Genomic DNA, 20,638 nt, shown 5'->3' with positions numbered 1-20,638 from the left:
GCCCAGATCCAAGGTAGATTTTATTTAGCTAATCGTATAAAATTGAAATCATTTTCATACATACATTTCAGACACTTTCCTCACCGTGAAACCAAACACATGCAAAATGTTGGGATGTATAAATTAAATGGAGCTACCAATGGCTTAAAATCCATATTTTTTTCAAGGGTAAGGCCCCTTTATACAGCAAGGTGCATGCGGGGTCTGTACCGGCATCCTCATGGCTCCATATTATGCTGTAGGCACCTTGTGGGGCGGGGAATGAAACCAGATTATGGAGGTGTAAGGAAAAAAATGAATAGGGGCTCGCCTCACTAGCAGTGCCTCCGATACAGGAGGGAAAAACAATATCTGTTCCCCAACGGGAGCTCCGTCCTCAAATAGCCGTTGCCAATTGGCTAAACTTCATGAGAGAAACTGTAGCTATGGAGGAGGTTATTGGTTATTGGCTTTATTGGTTAAAACGCATGCATCTAACAGGTAAACGAGGTGTACTGGCTTGAAAGCAATGTATTTATGGGTCAATTATTCTAGAACTGTATCTTACGTGTATGAAGTTAGATGATCATCAAGGTCTCATCCAGCTTTCTGAGGGCCATATAATCTCTTCTTACAATTGTGGTATATAGGCAGGTAGGAACTATTAGGGGTTGATCCAGGGAACAGTCTGATTGCCATTAGGGAGTCGGGAAGGAATTTTTCCCCCAAAAGGGCTAATTGGCTTCTGGCCTTGGGGTTTTTTGCCTTCCTCTGGATCAACACAGTAGGATAGACAGGCTGGACTAGATGGACAATGTCTTCATTCGGCCTTACATACTATGTTACTATGTTACAAGCCGAAGTTTGTATGATACTGTAATCTGGCTGAGGCCTAAAACATAAAGACTGGGTACATAGTACCAACCAATTAGATTAAACGTTACATAGGATGTTGACTTGTTGAGTGGGATTGTCTGAATTCTCAGTATCCTAATGTATAAATAACTTATATCTAGTGAGAACGTTTTTCTGATATTTACAAAAAATACAAATTTCATAAAAATCCCAATAAGTATCCAATTAATGTTTGTGAATCATCTGATGACGAACAAGATGGGGCTTCTGTGTAAAACATTTCCCAGACTCAGAACATGAAAATGGCTTCTTCCCTGTGTGGATTCTCGGGTGTTTAACAAAATCAGATTTCTGCGAAAAACATTTCCCACATTCAGAACAAGAAAATGGCCGTTCTACCGTGTGAATTCTCTGGTGTTTAACCAGAGACAATTTATGTACAAAGCTTTTTGGGCACTCAGAACATTGGAATTTTGGGTCATCTGTGTGAATTCTCTGGTGGTCCAGAAGACTTGATTTCCACGTGAAACACTTCCCACACTCCGCACATCAGAATGGCTTCTCCCCTATGTGAATTCGCCAATGTTGAATAAGGTTCGCTTTTGATGTAAAATATTTTCTGCACTCTGCGCATGAAAGTGGCTTTTCTCCCATGAGAATTCTTTGCTGCACAGTAAGGTTTGCTTTCGTTCTACATTCAGAACATGCATACATTGTGTTCTCACCATGATCTGTACTTTGTTTAGCAATATGTAACTTATCACGAGAGTGTTCCTCGTAATTTGATGGATCTCACAAGAGACATGTGCCGTGGACAACTGGGGGTACATCCGGGGCCGTGAAGGTTTCTTCTGGAAGTACTTGAATAGAGATCGTTTCTGGTTCATAATCAGAAGATAAACTGAGATGTCCGTTTGAAATATTTCTGCAGCTTTCTTGACCTACTGGATCTGTGAAAAGAAATACAAATGTCATTATTGTTATTAGTGCTCATAACGCACAGCAGTATGCTATATAGGAAAAGGCTTACACCTAGATGGAGTCTACGGACTATAGGGAGCCATCTCAAACTAAATCCATGGGAAGTGTAAAACCAACAACAGCAAAAAATAATGCAGGTAAGAGAAGAACAGTTTGGATATGGCCACATCTTTCACCACTATCTTTATTGCAGGGGAGTATATGCAGATGGTTCAGGAATAGAGATGAGCGAACGTACTCGTTTTGAGTAATTACTCGCCCGAGTACCGCCATTTTCGAGTACTTCAGTACTCGGGTGAAAAGATTCGGGGGGCACCGGGGGGCGGGGAGAGGCGTGGCGGTGCGGGGGGTAGCAGCGGGGAACAGGGGGGAGCCCTCTCTCTCTCCCTCTCCCCCCCACTCCCCACTGCTACCCCCCGTGCTGCCACGGTGCCCCCCGAATTTTTTCGCCCGAGTACGGAAGTACTCGGAAATCGCGGTATTCGGGCGAAAAAGGGGCGTGGCCGAGCACGTTCGCTCATCTCTATTCAGGAGCTAAGCCTGCTGTACGTGCAATGACTGCCAGCTGAGCCATACCGCTGACACCTAACTACAACAGCCAGGATTGAAGAGAATTGCAATCTCATTGAACCCCTTAGATGCTGTGGCCAATAGTGACCACTAAGCAGTCAGACAGAGAGGGAGCCTTATCAGTCACCCTTTGGCTCTCCCACAGTATAATCATGGGGTTTTGATGTGTTGTTGTGGCAGCCAGGGGTGCAATGAAGACTTCTAGGTTTGCCATCTTAGTACTCCTATTAGGAAGAACTTAACAGGAAAGCGCTGACAGGCACAATACACTGCAGTAGAGAAGCATTGCACTGTATGATACAAGTGATAAAATGGTGAAGTATACTAGTGCATACTAGGCTAAAACAAATGTGCAAAAAAACAACGTTAAAAAAGAAAACTATTAAACTATTTCCCATGAAAATATAAACAATGTAAAAACATAACTGGTATAACTGTCTGTAAAAGTCAGAACTAGTAAAATATCAGATCACGTTAGTTACCCCATTTAGGCGATATACTCGAGAGAGCCTCGCCTTTTTCGAGTACCTGCTGGCTTGTCCCTGAAGATTCGGGCGGGGGTCGGGGGCGGCGCGGGGCAGCGAGGGGGAGTGGGGAGGAGAGTGAGAGAGATCCCTCTCTCTCTCTCTTCCCCTCCCAATCCCCTCTACAACCCCCCACTCACCCCCGCAGCCCCCCCCCCCCCGAATCTTCAGGGACGAGCCAGCAGGTACTCGAAAAAGGCGATGCTCTCTCGAGTATATCGCCTTACCGAGTACGCTCGCTCATCTCTAATGGCCAACCTAAAATTGCAAATTATGGTATTTTCAAAAAATGATATTTTCTGTCCAAAAAATTGCTCCAAAGTGCCGGGGAGTAGGTGTCACCCGTCAGTCTATCTTGCTATCCACTGCCTGCTGTCAAGTGAAATCCATCTTCAAGTGGATGATGGGTGATATGATAGAGAGAGGGTTAGAGGCAAAAGTATTTAACCCCTTAAAGACCCAACACAGTCAATTCACGGCGCTTGGTGTCAGGTCCTTGGCTGTTATTCACAGCTGAGGACCCAGAGGGGAAGGCAGAAGTGTTTTTTAAATCTGAAAAAAAAAAAAAAAAAAGACAGACAATGTGAATGACCCCCAGAGGTCTTATATGACATCATGGGGGACATAGATGGTAAAAAAAAAGTGCTACCAATTTTTTCTTTTTAACATTACAGAATAAAATAAAAATATATATGTAAAAAAGAAAAATGACCCACCACCGACGCCAACTAAAACTGTTGCCATATGCGCCATTATCCGAGACTAAACAAATTATATATCAAAATGAGGAGCCCATTCCTGTACTTTATTTAGCGTAAATATACTAATTTACAAAAAACGGGAATTTTTTCTTACCGATAATTCCCTTTCTGGAAGACATCATGACAGCATACGCTGGAGGTTGCTCACCTGCTGACCTGAAGGGACAGGAAGAAGCAGAGTATAAAAGGAACCTCCCCTCCACCAACACCAGTGCGTTCCAAATGACCACAGTGACCAGCTATTTAACCAGAAGGTGTGTTTTTATTGACATCACACACCTCAGAAGACAAAGTCAAAGCATACACATTACCTCATGTGTTGGACAAACTAGGGTAACCATGTTGGTAAGGGGGGGGGAAGCCCGTATGCTGTCATGATGTCTTCCAGAAAGGGAATTATCGGTAAGAAAAAATTCCCGTTTTCCCCATGACATCATGACAGCATACGCTGGAGGAATACCAAATAAGTGGCATGGTCTTTTTAGGGAGGGATTACGGCTTGGAGCACCTTCCTACCGAAGGATGCGTCCTGACTATATTTAAAGTCCAGCCTATAATGTTTGATGAAAGTATGGCCTGAAGTCCATGTGGCTGCGTTACAGATTTGCTCAATCGACGCGTGCGCTCTCTCTGCCCAAGAGGATGCCACCGCTCTCGTTGAGTGGGCCTTCAATCCTTCTGGAGGGGGGATGCCCTTGGCCTTGTAAGCCTCCTGGATGGCTCTCCTGAGCCACCTGGCGATCGCATCTTTAGAAGTGGCCTTTCCTTTGGCCTGCCCCTGAAATTGAACGAAAAGTTTGTCAGACTTCCTGAAACTTTCCGTTGCCTCAAGGTACGCTAGTACCGCTCTTTTGACGTCTATATTATGGAGCTTTTGTTCTTTTCCATTTTTGAAATTTTGGCAAAAGGCTGGAATAACTATTGGTTGGCCCCTGTGGAAATCTGACAATACTTTAGGCTGGAAGGATGGGTCTAAAGAAAAAACTATTTTGTCTGGGTGGATAGTCATATATGGGGCCCTTCGTGAGAGGGCCTGGATTTCCCCCACGCGTCTGGCCGACGTAACTGCCACAAGCAGGGCTACCTTGTACGTCAGCCAGGCGATGGATAGATCCGTAATCGGTTCGAATGGGGGGGGTCGCAGAAGGCCTGAAGGACTATGGTCAGATCCCAGGGTGGTGCCGTGGGCCGTGTGAATGGATGTAATCTGCTCGCCCCTCTAAGAAATCTCCTAATCCACCTGTGCTCCGCCAGCTCGAGATCAAAGAATGCCCCCAAAGCCGCCATTTGGACTTTGAGGGTATTCGGACTCAAACCTTTATCCAGGCCCGCCTGGAGAAAATCTAAGATTTTACGGACGTCTGGCTGGTCCAGCTGCTGGATGTCCTGGCCTAACCACTCCGAAAATTTCTTCCAGACTTTGGAGTAGATTTTGTGTGTCGAGGGTTTAAGGCTCTCGCTAATGGTGGAAATAACATTAGGAGAAAGACCCTTCCCTAGGAACTTTTTACCCGCTCAAGCTCCAGGCCGTAAGCCTGAACTTGTGAACTTCTGGGTAAAGAAGAGGGCCCTGCGACAGTAGGTTCGGTCTTGTTGGAAGGTGGAAGGGCTCTCCCACTGACAGGGATCTCAGGAGGGGGAACCACGGTCTTTTTGGCCAATATGGTGCTACAAAAATTACTGTTAGAGTTGACTGCAGTAATTTCCTTAGCAGGAGCGGGATTAGTGGTAGAGGGGGAAAGGCATACGCTAGGTCCCAATCCCAGGGGTGAGAGAGAGCGTCCGTGCCCAAGGCCTGTTTCTCTGCGCCTCTGGAAAAGAAAAGCCGGCATTTGGTGTTTGCGCTTGACGCAAAGAGGTCTACTTCTGGTACCCCCCACTTCTCCACAAGAAGGCTGAACACCTCTGGATGGAGTTCCCACTCTCCTGGGTCCACTTTCCTTCTGCTTAAAAAGTCCGCGGCTGAGTTCTCGGCTCCTTTTATATGAAAGGCCGATAGGGACTTTGTTGTGCCTTCCGCCCATTGAAGGATCCGCCCCGCCAGTCGTTGTAGTGGAGGATTCCTGGTGGTACCCTGGTGGCGAATGAGTGATACTGTTGTCATATTGTCTGAGAAGATCCTCACATGCTTCGCCACTAACCGTGTTTGCAGGCTACGCAGGGATTTCCATACCGCTTTAAGCTCCCTAAAGTTCGATGAGCTAGCTTTCTCGTGAACGTCCCAGGCCCCCTGTACATAACCACCTTTAAAGTGGGCCCCCCACCCTTTGGCGCTGGCATCGGTCGTGATTATTACTGCCGGGTCCAAATTCCAATCGGATGCCTGAGACAGGTTGTCCGATGATACCCACCAACGGAGTGAAGCTCTGGCTTCCGCCGAAATAGGGATTGTCTGATCAAGCGAAGCCTGCAACTTGTCCCAATTCCGGAGAATTAGTGACTGGAGTCCGCGACTATGGAACTGGGCCCAGGGGACCATGCCGATGCACGAAGTCATTAGTCCCAGGATCCGCATTGCGTCTCTTATCGTTACCCTATGCTTTTTATAGAGGTTGGAACATTCCTCTATGATAAGATGTTTTCTTAGGGGAGGAAGGGACGAATTTTGTAGACTGGAATCCAGGATGACACCCAGGAATTTCTTCCTGGTTTCTGGCTCCATGTTGGATTTTGACTCGTTAATAATCCATCCAAGTTCCTTAAATAATTGCAATGTGGACTCCAAGTGTGATCTCAGAGTAGACAGGGAATCTGCCACCAATAGGAAGTCGTCCAAGTAGGGGATGATCATGACACCCTGATTTCGTAAGAAGGCCGCCATTTCTATCACGACCTTGGAAAAAATTCGCGGAGCCGAGGAGATTCCAAATGGGAGGCAGACGAACTGAAAGTGGCAGATTTCCCCCTCCACCCTCAGCGCAAACCTCAGGAACTTTTGTGAGTTGGCGTAAATAGGGATGTGAAAATAGGCATCCTTAAGGTCTATCGTAGCCATTACGTTATCTCTGGCAATTAGAGGAGTTGCAGTTCTAATGGTTTCCATTTTGAATTTCCTATATTCAATGAATCTATTCAGTTGTTTGAGATTGATAATGGTGCAGTGGGAGCCGTCTGGTTTGGGAACCAGAAAGAGGGGGGAATAGAAACCTTTTCCCTGTTCCTTCTTGGGGACCGGGATAACCGCGCCGAGACCCTGCAGGTTCCGTATGCCCTCCAACAGAGCCTGTTCTAGGCCTGGAGACTGGGTTGGGGTTATCATAAATCTGTCCGGGGGGCGGGATAGTAGCTCGATCCTGTACCCCTCCGCCACTAGGTGCAGTACCCACTCGTTAGTTGTAATACTACGCCAGCTATTGGAACAGCGAGCCAGTCTGCCCCCTACCGGGCCCGAAAGTATGGGCTGAGGGACAAAAGTTAAAAAGTCTTACCCCTTCCGCCCTTTGGATAAGACCATCTTCCGGTCTTCCCCTTCCCGGCGTACGTGGACGAGGGATGAGGAGTAAAGGGTCTCTTGGGTGGTCTGGTGGCAGGTAGTGGTGTTGGTGGAGGGGAGGTTCCTTTTATACTCTGCCTCTTCCTGTCCCTTCAGGTCAGCAGGTGAGCAACCTCCAGCGTATGCTGTCATGATGTCATGGGGAAAATTAACTATAAAAAAAATCTTTTCATATTTTTACCCCTAATAAACCCCCCCAATATCCCTATATGTTAGGGGCAAATAAGCTGCAATAATAACTTTGGTGGCTGAAGAAAAAAAAAAATAGGGCAGTAAAATGACCACATGGGTAAAATCCCCAAAAAGTGTTCGGTCCCTTAGGACCAAAACACCCTAGTCCTTAAAGGGGTTGTCTCGCGAAATCAAGTGGGGTTATACACTTCTGTATGGCCATATTAATGCACTTTGTAATATATATCGTGCATTAAATATGAGCCATACAGAAGTTATTCACTTACCTGCTCCGTTGCTGGCGTCCCCGTCGCCATGGTGCCGTCTAACTTCGGTGTCTTCTTGCTTTTTTAGATGCGCTTGCGCAGATGGATCTTCTCCCTTCGGCTGGTCTAGGAAGCATCTGCGTTTTGGCTCCGCCCCCTTGTACGCGTCATCGCGTAGCTCCGCCCCATGACGTGTGCCGGTTCCAGCCTCCTGATTGGCACTCCACAGACTAACTCCACAGACCAACTCCTCCCCAGCACCGCAAATACCATTCATAGCATGCTATGGAAAAGCACTTCTTCCTGCACAGGAATAGAGAATCACAGAGGCAGTTACATTAAAAAACACACATTGGGCTCAAGACACTCATCAACTGATGAAAAGATAAGACAAAGACAAAACAACAATGAAGAACAGAACACACGTGCTAATAGAGATCACGGTGTTACCACACAAAGGAAATTTTTTGGGGGGCTCAGGATAGATTTTGTAGGAGTCCCAAATAATTCTAACGTCAGCTCTCCTAATTGGCAGTTGTCAGTTTGGTATTTATACACCGCCTCTTAGCAGCTATCATTGATCTATCCGATTTGATGATATCGGTGACGTAGAGATGGGTTATTATTCTATAGCACCATTCTCCTGTTATATAGACCAGTGTCTCAGCGCTTAGAGAAAAAGATAAAGATTAGGGAAACAATACCCCTCAAATTGAATCTAGATCTGCAAGGAGGTCAGCAGGTTTGCTAGTTTAACTCACTAAACCTTCGGTCAAATATTTTTGACCCAGTTTACTGACTATCTAGACTCAGCAAACATAGGAGGAAACAATCCCTCAACTTGAATCTAGATCTGCAGAAAAGTCAGCAGACTTGCCAGTGTAGCTAACTGAACCCTTGGTCAAATAGTCTTGACTCAGTTAACTGACTGTCTATACTAAGTAAAAGCGCTGAATGGAGAGCAATTTTCTTTTAGGCTAAATTAGATAGAGGTTGGTGTAGCCTCCTGCCCTGATGTCTATCAACCAAACCAATGAATGAAAGTACTAAACTGGGACAATATCCTATACTGAGGGGTGATTCTAACGTATCACACTATAATATCTCAGGTATATGGGAGATACAATCAGGGAGATTGGCGACGTCCTATCCCTCCATGTCTATATTGTCCCTCTAATGGGAAGTTCCTATGGCACGAGAATCGCGTAGCCATATCTGAGACATATCAACTGAGTCTAAATTTAAACTTCCTTTGTGTGGTAACCCCGTGATCTCTATTAGCACGTGTGTTCTGTTCTTCATTGTTGTTTTGTCTTTGTCTTATCTTTTCATCAGTTGATGAATTTCTGCACAGGAATAGAAATCAATTGTGATTTCCACTCACATAGGGAGAAAAAAAAAATCGCAGCATACTCTATTTTTATGCGGTGTCCGCACGGACGGCTTCCATTGAGCTCTAAGGAAGCCGTCCGACCCGATGGCACAGGAAAAGTAAATAGTTAAAAGAAAAAAAAACCTGTACTGCGCATGTCTAACGGCGAACCATGTGGACCATGTGGACCATCCGCAGTACGGAAAATGAAGAAAAGAAGCAGGTACGCAGGGTTGCTGGCCGGGCACAGGGTTAGATTCCGCTGCGGGCTCCTGCATGTGGAATCTGTCTCTGCCGTGTGCAGGCGGCTTTAGGTATCAACAAAATGTGAGAAAAGTTACATAAATAAAATCGCATTAAAAAAAACCCCAAAACATTTATTAAATAAACAAAAATGAACATTACATATGACCGCATTCCTAATGACCTGTATTATAAAATTATTATGCTCTTTATCCACGGCAACCCTGGCTCACGCCTGAAACGCGCTTCATCCGGCGGTGCTCTACAAGTGCTGAACGGCTGTGGAGGAAATCGCAAACGTCCGCAGACTTCCTCCACTACAAATTCATGCTCAGAACCTACAACCTCGCCCTCCATCATGCCAAACAAGTCTATTTCACCTCTCTAGTCTCCTCACTATCCCACAACCCTAAACGGCTCTTTGATACTTTTCACTCCCTTCTCAGCCCTAAACCGCAGCCCCCGGTGACGGATCTCAGTGCCGAAGAGCTGGCTGCTTACTTCAAAAAGAAAATTGATGACATCCGTCAGGAAATAACTTCCCAACCCCAGACTAGCCCTGACCCTAGTCTTGTCAGCACTGCATCTAGCTCCTGCTCACTGTCTGTACTCAGACCAGCGACAGAGGAAGAAGTCTCCAAATTGCTCTTCTCTGCTCGCCCCACCACCTGCCCTAGCGACCCCCTCCCCTCACACCTCCTCCGTTCCTTCTCCCCAGTTCTGTCCCATCTCACCACTATATTCAACCTCTCTCTCACCTCTGGCATCTTTCCCTCTTCTTTCAAACACGCCATCATATCCCCACTGCTAAAGAAGCCGACTCTGGACGCGACTGATGCTGCCAACTACCGACCCATCTCAAACCTCCCCTTCATCTCCAAACTACTAGAACGGCTGGTTTACTCCCGCCTTGTAAGCTACCTATCAGAGCACTATCTCCTAGACCCCCTACAGTCTGGTTTTCGACCTCAACACTCGACAGAAACTGCCCTTACAAGGGTATCCAATGACCTACTGACAGCCAAATCGAGGGGCGATTACTCCCTACTGATCCTCCTCGACCTCTCCGCAGCATTTGACACTGTTGACCACAAACTCCTCCTCAGTATGCTACGCTCCATTGGCCTAAAGGACACTGCCCTCTCCTGGTTCTCTTCCTACCTATCTGACCGCTCTTTCAGTGTCTCCTTTGCTGGCTCTACCTCCCCTCCTCTTCCCCTTGCTGTTGGGGTCCCCCAGGGCTCTGTCCTCGGCCCCCTTCTTTTCTCTATCTACACAGCCCCTATTGGACAAACGATCAGGAGATTTGGCCTCCAATACCACCTGTATGCTGATGACACCCAGCTATACACCTCTTCCCGTGACATCTCTGCACCTTTACTCCAAAACATCACTAACTGTCTGTCCGCTGTCTCTAACACCATGTCCTCTCTCTACCTAAAACTAAACCTCTCTAAAACTGACCTGCTGGTATTTCCACCCTCCACTAACCGACCTCCTCCTGACATCTCCATCTCAGTGTGTGGCGCCACCATAACTCCTAGACAACATACCCGCTGCCTTGGAGTCATATTTAATTCTGATCTCTCTTTTACCCCCTACATCCAATCTCTGGCCCGAATATGTCAGCTGCACCTCAAGAACATCGCAAGAATCCGCTCTTTTCTCACTGTGGACACGCTAAAAACGCTTACTGTTGCCCTCATCCACTCCCGGCTCGATTATTGCAACTCGTTGCTGATCGGCCTCCCCTGCACCAGACTCTACCTTCTCCAATCCATCCTGAATGCGGCAGCCAGGCTCATCTTCCTGTCCAGCCGCTACTCGGACGCCTCTGCCCTGTGCCGGTCACTGCACTGGCTGCCCGTTAAATACAGAATTCAATTTAAACTCGCCACCTTCATCCACAAAGCCCTCCACAGTGCAGTGCCCCCCTATATCGCCTCCCTCATCTCAATCCATCAACCAGCCCGGGCTTTCCGCTCTGCTAACGAAACCAGACTGAGCGCCCCTTTAATTCGAACTTCTCATTCCCGCCTCCAAGACTTCTCCAGAGCAGCACCGGTCCTCTGGAACGCACTACCAAAGGCTACCCGAGCAATCCAGGACTCGCAGAACTTCAGGCGTGCTCTAAAAACGCACCTCTTCAGGGAGGCATACCGAATTCCCTAAACAAACCCCTCTGTACTTCGCCTGATAACATGCTCCCTGACCTACTGACTGCAATCCCTGCAAGCCATCATAAACCGCTCCTGCAGTCATACTGTTTCTGCCGTCACACGGCTAAATGTCTAACCATTGTCTGTGTATATCACCCCTCACTCTCCACCTCGCCATACAGTGCACATCTCCAGCCCCTTTACCTTCTGTATCACCCCATTACTTGTAGTATGTAAGCTCGTTGGAGCAGGACCCGCACCCCTATTGTTTCCATCAATTGATTACTATGTAACTGTGGTTCTGTAATGTTTGTACTTTTGTCTTTCTGTATCCCCTGTCTATGTAAGCGCTGCGGAATATGTTGGCGCTATACAAATAAAGTTTATTATTATTATCCTGCCAGTGATATGGATCATGCTGGTATAACCTGGGCATCTCCTGTATATAATTATATATGTACAGCTGGTATAAGTTATACATCTCCTGTATATAGTGATATGGAGTGTGCTGGTATAACCTGGGTATCTCCTGTATATAATTATATATGACAGCTGGTATAAGTTAAACATCTTGTATATGGTGATATGGAGCATGCTGGTATAACCTGGGTACCTCCTGTATATAATTATATATGTACAGCTGGTATCATTTATACATCTCCTGTATATAGTGATATGGACTATGCTGGTATAACCTGGGTATCTCCTGTATATAATTATATATGTATAGCTGGTATAAGTTATACATCTCCCGTATATAGTGATATGGAGAATGCTAGTATAACCCGGGGATCTCCTGTATATGATTATATATGTACAGCTGCTATAAGTTATACACCCTGTATATAGTGATATGGAGCATGCTGGTATAACATGGGTATCTCCTGCATATAATTATATATGTACAGCTGCTATATGTTATACATCCTGTATATAGTGATATGGAGCATGCTGGTATAACCTGGGGATCTCCTGTATATAATTATATATGTACAGCTGGTATTAGTTATGCATCTCCCTGTATATAGAGATATGGAGTGTGCTGGTATAACCTGGGTATCTCCTGTATATAATTGCACACTTTATAATAAATTAAAAACCCATCAAGAACCTGTATGCAATTTAAAGAAAAAAAAAATGTATGTATTGTTTAAATTCCCATGCGGTTCAGACTCGTGGCCGTACCACAGCCTGGTCTCCCACCGCTGTCAGGCTTTCGGCCTCCTCTTAGCGTTCCTCTCAGGGAGTAGTTCCAGCTTTTTCTCAGAGCCTGGCCCGGCACAACTTTCTGCAGCAGCTCTGCCCCAGCATTTAGCAAGGGACTGAGGGCACCTTTACACTGGCGAGAAAATTTGGTGATTTTATCGCACTGCGAGAGTGAGTGAAAACGCATAATTATGAAACCAATGAATTTCCACTTCCCCCCATCACTGAACACTGTGACAGCAGCTGCAGTGTTCAGTGATGAGGGGACACCCTGCGGGGATAAAGGAATCCCCTGCCGCTGCGGTCACAGCGGCAGTAGGGGGATCACGGTCTTCTCCCATTGCTTTCAATAGGGCCCCCACTCGATTCCCTATCTTGGCATTTAATTAATGCCAGACACCTCAAACTTCATTAAAGCCAACTTACTTCACCTAAGAAATTTAATACAAAAAGAATTGGACTGACTAGCTGCCCTGGAGTCGGGATGGATGGGCAGGATTACACTATATAAAAGGCTTATACTGGACTCTCCCTATACCCATCCCGATCACAACCTTCGCTTCCCTCCACAAACAAATGAACTTGTTTATCTGGCAAAAAGCAAAACCCTGAGTAGCCTTCTCTCTTATGACCAAAAATTTAAAAAAACCTGGCGGCCAAGCCTACCTACCTATCCTCCAAAACTACCACAACTCAATTTTGATCGCTCAAATCAAAAACCTATGCGCTACCCATCCCGACAAAATGTGGCCATCACTACAATCTCACTTTGCACAGGTCTCAGACTGGACATCATATTTCCTGACCCTCTGTAGCCTCCCCACTCACATGTCCTCCCCATATATTCTCCCACTACAGGCGAACTAGGATGAAGAACAAGTTTAAGAAAATACTTCCTTTCCCAAGATAGTCGGATCACTCCAATCCCCGTTGGCATTACAATTTTTCATCCTTGTAATCTCCCTCGAAATATGATCAAACACTGGGATTAAAGACTTTTACTAACTGCTGCCATTCTCTTCAATTCCGGGAAAATATAGAAATTCCTTCTGAGTTTTATATATCCCTCCCCCCCCCCCCCCCAGCCACACAAATCAATATTCCAACGATCCTAAGAGACCAAATATCTCATACCCTTCACCAATACAAGGATCGCACTAAACACGCATCTTCATCTGACGACATGTCTCTAAAGAAAACAGTACAGTTCCTGAAACGGGAAACGGACCTTAAGTCAATTCTCCCTTCAAGAATGGCAAACCGCCCCAAAATGGGCCGTAAGACCTACATCCTGGGTGTCCCACCACGAGCAGAACTATGACTTATTGGTCAGATAGTACTATAGTCTATTACAACTCTCATACATCTATAGCAGCGCATCCACTAAACTGCAGACAAGTGGGGTCGCTGCTCCATATTTTCTGGAGTTGCCCCCCCCAATCTCCATCTTATGGAAGACGGTGTTTAACCCGTTAACGACCGGGCCATAGCCTTTTTACGTCCTCCCGAAGTGGGTTTTATTCTCTGAGGACGTAAAAACACGTATCCTGCAGAGAATAAAGCCCCTCGGGCTGTGGACGTGACAGCTCCATGCTGTCGGTGTCCGCAGGTTGCCGACAGCATGGAGCTGTCATCCCGGGCTGTTCGGACCCCCCCCCCCGGCATTGCGATCGGCGCTATACAATGGATAGCGCCGATCGCAAAAAAAGTAAATAAAAGTACAAAAAAAGTTAAAGATTCAGCTGCTCTGATGGGTCGGATCCATCGGAGCAGCTGAAATTACTCACCCAGGTCCGGCACGCTGCTCCCCGCTCTCCTGCCGCTCCGGGGCCCGAAGTCAGTCTTCAGCGCATGCGCGCCAGGCGGCATTACGTCAGCCGCATGCGCAGAAGGCCCGGCGGCGCGGGAGATTTAAAATCTCCTGGCTCCTGTAGGTAGCCGGGAGGCAGGAGATGTCAGCAGGGAGCGCGGTGAGCGATCCCCGGTACCGCGATCGCCGTTATCCAATGGATAGCGGCGATCGCGAAAAAGTTAAAAAAAAGTTTTTAAAAAGTCAGTTTCACCTCCCCTCATGGATCGGATCCATGAGGGGAGGTGAAAATACCCCTCCCCAGTCCTCAGCGGTGTCCCGATGTCCCGGGACCCGAATCCCCGTCTGCGCATGCGCGCCCGATGATTGACATCGGGCACGTGCACAGAGGGGCTCACGCCCCAGGAAATTTAAAATCACTCTGCTCCTGGCTGCCATGTGCAGCTAGGAGCAGAGAGATTATACCGGGGACATGATCACTGTCATCCAATAGATGACAGTGATCATGTAAAGTGAAAAAAAAAAGTGTAAAAAAGTTTTAAAAAGTTTAAAAAGCGTACATTTCATCTCCCCTCACGGATCATATCCGTAAGGGAGGATGAAAGTACGTACCTAAGGCCCCCGGATTTATCCGCGGACCTTACGACAGCTTCTGTGCACGCGCCCGTCGCCAAAATGGCGGGCGCATGCGCAAAAGCTGTGGATTGCCCGGATAATTTAAATTCTCCCTGCTTCTGGCTACAAAACGTAGCCAAGAGCCTGGAGATTTCACGTGGGCCACAGTGAGCGGTTCCTGATCACGTGTTCGCCGTTATCCAATAATGGCGATCAAGTAAAAGTAAAAAAAAAATTTGAAGTTTTATCTCCCCTCACCGATGCGATCGGTGAGAGGAGATGAAACTTTTTACCGGAGGCCTGCGTATTTGAACCCCGACGCGATTTTCCTCCGTGGACCTTCCCGAATTCTGCACATGCGATTGCCGGCAAAAAGCCGGACACATGCGCAGGAGTCGGGGAGCCCAGGAAAATTAAAATCTCCTTGCTCCCAGCGACCAACGGTCGCCGAGAGCCTGGAGCAGTGATGGGTGGCCTCGTTGAGCAGTCACGGTCACGTGATAAGAAGGTAGCGATCTACCTTAGGTCGGTCTTACATGACCGGATAGGAATTACGGATTCCGCATGCGTCTCATCTATGGTAATACGCGGATCAATCGCATTGGATTACACAATTCCGCTCACATTACCCGGTTGGAATTGTGTAATCCACTCGCAGAAAAGAGAACGCAGCAGGTTCTATTTTACCGCGGATATCCGCAACATAGAGCCCATTGTGCTCCATGGTCGCGGATATACCCGCAGCCCATACGCAACTACCTTGCATACGGGCTGCTGGTACCTGCGTCATCGCTAAGCGACGGTGCGGGAAATACAAACAAAAAAAAAGGTGTACTGCGCATGACCGCCTGTGTGAGTAGGCAGTTATGTGCAGTACATTACGCGGCCGTACGCAGGGTCACAGCTGGGCTCACAGATGGGATCCGCTGCGGGCCTCCGCAAGCGGATTCCGCCTGCACCCGCGTGAGCCCAGCGTTATTCAGACCGCTACCTGTGATACGTATTTTACAAGAAGCCCCGGGAACGCTCGCCTTCCTGCAGTTCCAGGAGCAGCTTGTTGAGCGCCTTCTGTGTGAGACCGCCGCACTGCAGCAAGATTACGGAGACTCACAGAGGGACACTTTTTACACCCCATACCCGCTACTGAGGTCAAGAAAAGCCCCTGAAAATACATGAGAGGAAGGGGGATACCCGGTGTTATTGCCCCATGGGCCCATTCCAACCAGCCTCCGTAATTACCCCTGTCTTCGGAAATACTACACAGTTCACATTATTACTTTTATCTAAGATTTGCGAACGCCAAAAAGGGCGCGGAGTGTGTGTGTGGGGGGGGGGGGGATTTTTAGGGAGTCAATTTTTATTCCGTACAAATAAGCAATGGGGCCTGGGATTTATTCAGTTGTGCCCTAAAATCCAACAGGTGTTCCGTCCTTTATAGGCCTTGCCATGCGTCCTGTAAGTAGATGAGGGCCACAATGGGTATGTTTCTGAACTCGGGACAAATGGGGGTATCCATTTTGGGGTGAACGTCTTCATTCCTATGTACACTGTACAAAAAAACTGTTTTTAAATTGAAAAAATTGCCAAAAAAATTGAAAATCGTTACTTTTTTCTTCTGCTTTGCTTAGATTCATTCAAATACTGTGGGGTCAAAATACGCAGTACACCCCTAGATGAATTCGTTAAGGGGTCTAGTTTTCAAAATGGGGTCATTTGAGGGGGTTCTTTATAGTTTTGGCCACTCAATGGCTCAACAAGTGGGCAATGGGGCCTGAAATTTATTCAGTGGTACCCTGAAATCCAACGGGTATTCCTTTCATTGTAGGCCTAGCCATGGGTCCTGTAAGTCTATTAGGGCCACAATGGGTATGTTTCTGAACACGGGACAAACAGGGGTATTCATTTTGGGGTGAAAGCCTCCATTTATATGTGTGCTGTACAAAAAAAACTGTTTTTAAATTGACACAATAGCCCGAAAAATGAAAATCCTAATTTTTTACTTTTGCTTTGCTTGAATTTATTCAAAAACTGTGGGGTCAAAATATGCAGTACATCCCTAGATAAATTTGTTAAGGAGTCTAGTTTTCAAAATGGGGTCATTTGTGGGGGTTCTCTATGGTTTTGGCCGCTCAAGAACTCTACAAGTGGGCAATGGGGCCTAAAAGGACTTCAAGCAAAATCTATGTTCTGAAAGCCACCGATTACTCCTTTCATTTTGGGCCCCGTTGTGCATGCGGACATATTAGGGCCACAATGGGTATATTTCTAAAAACAGCACAAACAGGAGGATCCATTTTGGGGTGCAAGTCTTCCTTCATATGTGTGCTGTACAAAAAAAGCTGTTTTTAAAATGACAGAATTGCCGAAAAAACGAAAATCACAATTTTTTCCTTTTGCTTGGTTTGAATTCATTCAAAAACTGTGGGGTCAAAATATGCAGTACACCCCTAGATAAATTCCTTAAGGGGTCTAGTTTTCAAAATGGGGTCATTTGTGGGGGCTTTCTATGGTTTGGGGCACTCAAGAACTCTACATGTGTGCTATGGGGCCTAAAAGGACTTCAAGCAAAATTTCTGTTTTGAAAGACACTGACTACTCCTTTCATTTTGGGCCCCGTTGTGGACTCAGATATAACAATAGGGCCACAATGGGTATATTTCTGAACACGGGAGAAATAGGGGTATCCACTTTGGGGTGTAAATCCTCATTTTCATGTAAACTATAGGAAAAAAATATGTCTTTAAAATGACAGATTTGCAAAAATATGAAATTTTACTTTTTCTCCTCTAAATTGAATTAATTCCTGAAAAAAAACTGTGGGGTCAAAATACTCATGACACCCCACAGTGAATACACTAAGGGGTGTAGTTTTTTTAAATGGGGTCATTTGTGGGGGTATCTATTATTCTGACACTCATGAGCCTTTCCAATCTCGGCTTGGTATAGGAAAACAAAGTGTTCCTCAAAATGCTAAAAAGTAATGTTAAATTTGTACGTCTGCTAAATGGTTAAAAAAAAAACGAAAGTTTTTCCAATGTGCGCCCAAAATAAAGTAAACGGGTGGAAATATAAATCTTAGCAAAAATTTCTATATTATGTTTGCACATATTTAAGATATTGCAGTTGGAAATGTGAATAAATGACGATTTTTTCAAAATTTTCCCAATTTTGGCGCTTTTAATAAATAAACACAAATTCTATCGGTCTATTTTTTCCGCCTAAATGAAGTACAACATGTGGCGAAAAAACAATGTCAGAATCGCTTGGATATGCAAAACCTTTCTGGTGTTTTTCCATGTTAAAGTGACACATGTCAGATTTGCAAAATTTGGCCTGGTCATTAAGGCGCAAAACAGGCTTGGTCACTAAGGGGTTAAAATTATAAAACCGCTTCACCCCTACGCATCTAAAAACAAACCTGGTTTGGCGCTTCTACTGTTAGCGATAATTTCCCATTGGAATACAGAACAGTCATCTGCCATACACTACACAGAACGCGTCTTACAATCGCACGCAACGGGAAAGGCTCGGAAAGAAATAACCTCTGTAGTCTCGGCCAACTGCACCTACGAAAAATAAAAAAAGCTATTAGACTTTGAATGCAGCACTGCATTACAAAAAAGGTTTCCAAAAAAGGGGCATATTGCACCAAAGTGGAAAAACCTAAAAAAATATATATATATGTAATTTTGGTTTTGTCATAAATTTATGCTGCATGATTAAGATTGTTTGAAAAAAAAAAGGCAAAATTGACGTGATGGCATTAAAAACAACTTCTGCAAAATACAAACCTCCAAAAAAATAAAATAAAATAAATTTTAAAAAAATCCTTATGCAGTACATTAAGGCCTCATGTCCACGGGCGGCTCGGATACTGTGCTGGGAATCCCGCATGGATCCAGCCCTGCCCGCAGCCAGTGACCCAGGCTTACCTGTATTTCCCCATAAGTGGCGTCAACGCAGATCTCTCCACTTCCGGATCCGCTGTACTGCGCCTGGTCCTCATGGCTCGCTGTCGGACATGCACAGTACAGTTTTTTTTAATCTTCTGCTTTCCTGTGGGATTACTGGCACGTTCACAGGGTCAGCTGCGGACCAGACAGCTTCCATTGATTTCAATAGAAACAGTCAGTGCGGGATCCGCACAAAAATAGAGCATACTGCAATTTGCTTTCCGGTCCAAAAAGGTGCACAAAACAAATCCATATGCTTAAATTAATTTGCGGATGCCCATGCTTCCTTATGGGCGGCTTGATTTGTGGGTGTCCCACATGGGTTCCGCAAATCAAACCTGCCCCTGGACATGAGGCCTAAATGTACCCAAGTACGGTACCAATAAAAACTACAGCTCCTGACACAAAATACAAGCCATAAAGTTATGGCTTTTAAAAACTGAAGAAAACCCCCCAAAATGTTTACGTCACTAACTGGTTAAAATTTTTGTTTTCTGGTGCCTATAGGCGACACATAAATAACCAAGCCAATAGAAAAGGTATTGCCTCATAACATTTGCATCTGGGTTCTTTTGACCTCTGTAGGGAGCTAATTACACCTAATTAATGACTTGACTGCTAATTGTCTTTTCTGACTGTATTCAGGGAAACCTATTTAACCTATAAAACCGTAATATTTTAAACCACGTTATGGGTCATGGAATGTGACAAAACAAATACAATTTTTATTTTATAAAAAGAGTTTATTGAGAAAAGTAAGAGATAAAAATATCAATTTGATACGGCTGTAAATCATATTTACCCAGAGAATAACGTCCTTGTGTCTTGTTGCTGTGCTCTGTCTTCCACAACCTCACCATTGTAGCAGAGAGAGTCTGGGTACTGGTGTATCTTGACGCCACCGGAAGTGGTGGGTATAGTCAACTGTTAGGCTGTTTGACAGTTGCTGATGCCCCCTGTGCCTGATTGGCTGCAAAGCTTCTGATTGCCTGAGCGTGGAAGGAGTTAGTGCTGGGATGGAGAGTTACGGTTAGGGGTAGTAAAGCCTAACTGTTAAACTACCCCTAACCCTCCATCCCACCACAAAGTTCTTGCACGCTCCTTAGCCGCCGTTGTGTCTAAACCCCCCTTCCCCACAGCTACCGCTAGGACATAGCTTCCCACGTGTAGTCTCCTCTAGGGTGTGAACCCCCACCGCCGGCGCTGTATATCTCTCACTTGGAGTGTGAACCTCCACCGCTGGCACTGCAGATGCGGAGCCAGGAGGCCACACGCCACCAAAAGATGTTGCCTCCGTGTATAGTTTCCCCTGGATTGTGAACCCTCGCTGCCGCGCCCACCGCTCCAGATGCCGACATTGGGGGCCCACATGCCGCACCGTTACTGACTGAAGCAATAGGAGGAGGAGGAGGCAACGAGAAGCGCCGGCGCTGCAGCAGGATTACTTACCAGCTGACTGCAGTCTCAGGAGCCCAGCACTAAACACAGCGGCGGAGCGGTGAATCCAGACAATCAGCCCCGAAGTGGTTAGTGTAGCCAATCAGGTTATGGGGGGCATTACCTGGCTGTCAAGCAGCCTAACACTTGGCTGCACCCACCACTTCCAGTGGCGTCAAGATACACCAGTATCGTGTGGCTGTTGAAGTCTGTTAAGTCACCACATTTACTTATGACTGCCAT

The 20,638-nt window shown here is 46.1% G+C and overlaps 1 protein-coding gene across 1 annotated transcript; it reads right to left on the bottom strand.

The window, feature by feature from the left end:
* Window positions 1–1,059: 1,059 nt before the first annotated feature.
* LOC136587445 (gastrula zinc finger protein XlCGF71.1-like) lies at window positions 1,060–20,638 on the bottom strand. The gene is made up of 3 exons (XM_066586014.1): window positions 20,557–20,638; window positions 1,663–1,784; window positions 1,060–1,329 (listed from the first exon to the last, which is right to left on the bottom strand). Exons 1-3 carry the CDS (start codon window positions 20,636–20,638, stop codon window positions 1,060–1,062), a joined length of 474 nt encoding a protein of 157 aa, XP_066442111.1.

This window comes from Eleutherodactylus coqui, chromosome 13 (assembly GCF_035609145.1).
Source record: "Eleutherodactylus coqui strain aEleCoq1 chromosome 13, aEleCoq1.hap1, whole genome shotgun sequence".
NCBI classification, from domain to species: domain Eukaryota; kingdom Metazoa; phylum Chordata; class Amphibia; order Anura; family Eleutherodactylidae; genus Eleutherodactylus; species Eleutherodactylus coqui.
Note: the sequence above shows the minus strand (reverse complement) of the source record. Positions and strands in the feature narration are given on the sequence as shown.

Bases quoted from the DNA above. Each gene is read 5' to 3' on its own strand.
- LOC136587445 (XM_066586014.1), bottom strand. From the start codon at position 20,638: ATGGCAGTCATAAGTAAATGTGGTGACTTAACAGACTTCAACAGCCAC. The intron at 1,785-20,556 runs GTGGGTGCAGCC...TTCTTTTCACAG, and splicing joins TCTTGACGCCACTGGAAGTG to ATCCAGTAGGTCAAGAAAGC. The intron at 1,330-1,662 runs GTACCCCCAGTT...CTGGACCACCAG, and splicing joins AAACCTTCACGGCCCCGGAT to AGAATTCACACAGATGACCC.